The following is a 3971-nucleotide window of genomic DNA, read 5'->3' on the forward strand; positions in this document are numbered from 1 at the left end:
TGATGATCTGTTGAGGTCCCTTCTGACCCTAGCATCTATGAATCTATGATTTAGACTGTAAAAGGATTGAAAGGGATGACTGACATCTTAAGCACCAGATGGTGAAATGGGCTGCAGTCATTTTTTGTTGTTGCTGAACATTAGTTATTGGAGTGCTAAACTTAACTTTCATTGCTCCTAAAACCAATGGCTTCCAATGAAACAAACTTGTATGTGGAAGATCCATAACCATAAGCTTCACATTGGAGGCAACAGAAAATTCATGGAGTTTATATAATTAAAAGGTAAGATAAAATTGCAGCGTGAGATAGGACACATGCTTCATATGCATACCTCACAATCATCAGGTGACACCAGCTTAAGTAAAGATGTCAGTACAAGGGCATATACCTGTCTCAGACAAAAAACCTAGTTTCCATAGCCACCTTATATTTGTGTTCAGCCCATGAATTTATGTATGAATTGAGCACTGGAGCTCCTTGAAATTTCCCTGGAATATTTAATTTCAAGAATGAAAAATAGATTATCTTCCACCTATGACTTAAATGATTATGACATGGAAAAGACCAACCAAATATGTTCTGGTCAGGTGCACTGGTGGGGTTTCTTTGGACGCATGCTTTTTAAGAGCTACTTCTGCTCATTCTGGTCAGATGATAGCTAACTACATAAAAGTGCTTCGGGTCATTCCAAATGTATACTGAGATTTGCATACTGCTCTGTTAGGCAGTCTCATAATTGTTTACAGCCTTTAACATGTTTCTGCCAATGAGCAAACCCTGCCTTTTCCTTCTAAACAAAAAAACAAACAAATGACGAATGACAAAATTTGAGTTGGCCAATTGTAAATGGATTAGTCTAGTAAATGAGAGTCTTCAGCTCTCAGGGAGAACAGTATGGTGACAATAAACAGTCCTATTCTTTGGGATTATTACCAGGCAGCTGATAAGGAAAGTTCTGTACCAAATTTACAATGCAGTGATATATTAGCATTCTAGAAAGCAGCCAGGGTTTTTCACACAATGACAGATCAAGGTGGTGTGAATCCTAAACCTGTTGACCTTTGGAACCAAGTAAGACTATAGTTTTTGAGTCCTGAACAGTTTTCAAACAATTTTTGCAGGGGAGTGAAATCCCTGAGAGCGTGAAGACTGTCAAGAGGGGTTTGTTCCTTGTCAGGGGAAATGGAATTCCTCTAGGAGCACAGGACGATGCTTGGGAGGAAAATGAATTTGTCAGAGTGTATATTGTTAAGTGACTGCTTCCCCCATCGCACCTGCCTCAGACCAATGACCAAAAGCTCCTTGAGAACCCGGCCAAGACTGTAGAACTGGCCCTTGCTTCACAAGAAACATGCAGTCAAGATAAACAAAACGTTATTCCAAGAAAGCACAGGGTTGTTCAGTGATTTCTCTTTGATCATGTGGTGAAGTTGGCTGGAAGTGACATCTTTGACCTGCCAAAAATTAGTGCTAAAGATGAAGATGAGGATGCAAAAGTCACTCTGAGCCCAATATTTTTGCCTGTGATTAGAAAAACAGAATCATTCATGGTGTGGGACTTCTGCTGTATGATTGCCTTAAGGAAACATTAGGATGTTTAAACAAAAATATTAGCAGAATTAAAATACTGACTACTGACTTCAGTTTAAGTAAATTTGAGCATCCTCCCCACTGCTCTTTAGGAACATTTTGTCACAGATTAAAAACTACTTTGACCTCCTTTAGTCTACAGCAAGGCTCCTTTCCTTTTCTAAGTCCATCTCCAGGCAGATGTGCTCTCTTGAGCTATCCCTCATCTGCCTTCGAGATCGGAAGCTCTCCTGCCCTAATGTGACAGGCAGACAGGTACAGAGACAGGTTGGTGCCCATGGTTCTGCTCACATCTCTTGCACCACAAATGGACACTGAGTTTGGGCCAGGATGAAGAACCAAGAGAGAATAAAAAAAAAATGGTGAGGAGAGAAATAAAAGGTTAAAAGTTTTTTGGATGGAGAGAATGAGTAAGTATGACAGACAGTGTCAAAGAGACAGGAGGGTGAAGGCTAAAGAAGAGGAAAAGGAGGAGCAAGGGAAGTAGCAGTGAAGGAAAAAGGAAAAATAGCCACCATCTTAAATATGCTCTAGCTCAATGGTAAGACCTAGGCATTATCCAGAATTGGTTTGGTGAGGTTCTTTGACCTGAATTAGGCAAGAGGTCAGATTAGATCACCCAAATGGCCTCTTTTATCCTTCAAATCTACAAAGTTTCTCTCTTCTTTGCTACAAAACCCATCAGTGTGCACCTCCCTCCTCTCATTAAAACCCTGTCCTCAGGCTAATGACATAGGTCCCATCTCTCTTGATCAATAGTGTACCTAGGGCAGGACAAGGGGATCACCAGTGCTGGGTGCCAAAGTACAGAGGACGCTGGTATGGCCCCTGTGCCTCCAGGAGTCTTTTCCATGGCAGGGATAGCCATAGGAAGATAGGCAAGGACATCCCCATGCTATATCTGTGGAGGAAGAGTGAGAGAAGCAAGGGGAACGCGGGTCCCCTGAGGCTCTGCAATGGGGAGTGTAATCCTGTGCCCAGCATATCTGGGGCTGTAGCAGCTGCTACCTGAGATCAGAGAGCAGGGGCAGATAAGATTCTCTGCCTCTCCCCCTGGCCTCCTTCCAACTCTCAGTGTCCAGTGTATTCCACCCCCTCTCACCTCACCACCTCTGCCCAGGTGCTGAAATATCTTGCTATGCCTCTGCTTTTAACTGAGTTATAATCAAACATCCAGGGCTTTCCAGATATGGAATATTCCAGGCATCATCAGAAAAGCAGTCCCAAGGGTTGGACTGCTTCCTGGACAGTCACAGAGTCCATGCACAGCTAAGAGTTAGGCAAAACCAAGGGAGATAATTATCCTTCAGTATCAGGAACAGCCTTTGAGGTTGTAGACAGTTTGCACAAGTTTCTAGTACCAACAGATACAGAAGAGTCTTTGGCTAGACCAGTGGAGGGTCAACCTTTTGACACAAATAAACCCTGTACTGGGCCAAGTGCTACCCCAATCCCTTCCCCTGCCCAATCTGCTTCTTTGCTTTTGGCTTCCTGTCTTATTTGCTGCCTGTTCTCACCCCACCAGTCTGCTGCACGCCAGCTGGGACACCCATGCTGCAGGCTCGCCATCCCTGAGCTAGCCAGTCTTGTTCTCTTTGACATTCATTTTGGAGAAATACAAAGGAAACTGTGGCCATTGCAGCAGAACTTCATTCCTACAACTGTAAACTAGAGCACAAGAGTTATTGATTCACATGTGATCACTACTGTTCTGCTGACATGATGCTCTTGTGAGATGTGTGAGAATCATGAGAAACGTTGCTCATGAAGTTATCCTGGATAGCAACATTATAAATGGAAGAGAGCGAATGGGTGGATGGCAAATTCTAAAAGTAACACTTACCCAGATTGAGTGGGGACCCAGCAGGTTTACGGAAGCCTGCAACAGGCTCTTGGCGCTGAAGACCTGTGTAATTTAACAAAAGGATTAACTTTAATTGATGAGTAGAGAAAAATGTAATTACATGGTACACAATGGCCTGAAACTACTATTCTATGTGCTCTTTTAAAGACCAATGGAAAAGGTAGAGGAAAAAGCATAAATACAGAAGTCCATTTAAAGACAAAGGGATAAGTTAAGATGTAGTGGATGTGGGAGTTGTTCAGGGTAGTTAGAGGCACTTAAACAAGGCCAACTGTTAGGATACAGAATAGTTTCTGCAAGATGGTGAACTCACTTGACTCCTGGGAATAGAAGGTAGTCAATGCTTGTCAGGACGAGGCCTATGGGCCCAAGAATGAGAAGAAACTGAGGCCTGGTCCAGAACAAGCCTCTTAGCATTGCAAGTGTCACTGAGAACACTTTTGGAATAGTTTACAGTGACAGAGAAGAGTTACGAGTTTATTTTCTTTTTTTGTGGCTTATCTTAAAATGTCCTA

General features: G+C 42.8%; 1 protein-coding gene across 6 annotated transcripts in view; it reads right to left on the reverse strand.

The window, feature by feature from the left end:
• VIT (vitrin) overlaps positions 1 to 3971 on the reverse strand; it is an 84820-nt gene that overhangs the window by 27730 nt on the left and 53119 nt on the right. For all 6 annotated transcript variants that reach the window (XM_019527212.1, XM_019527210.1, XM_019527211.1 and 3 more), the window contains one exon: positions 3436 to 3498. In XM_019527212.1, coding sequence (XP_019382757.1) covers positions 3436 to 3498 — 63 coding nt within the window. The remainder of the gene's footprint in view (positions 1 to 3435; positions 3499 to 3971) is intronic.

This window comes from Gavialis gangeticus, unplaced genomic scaffold (genome assembly GCF_001723915.1).
Source record: "Gavialis gangeticus isolate Ggan-Ray unplaced genomic scaffold, GavGan_comp1, whole genome shotgun sequence".
Lineage (NCBI taxonomy): Eukaryota > Metazoa > Chordata > Crocodylia > Gavialidae > Gavialis > Gavialis gangeticus.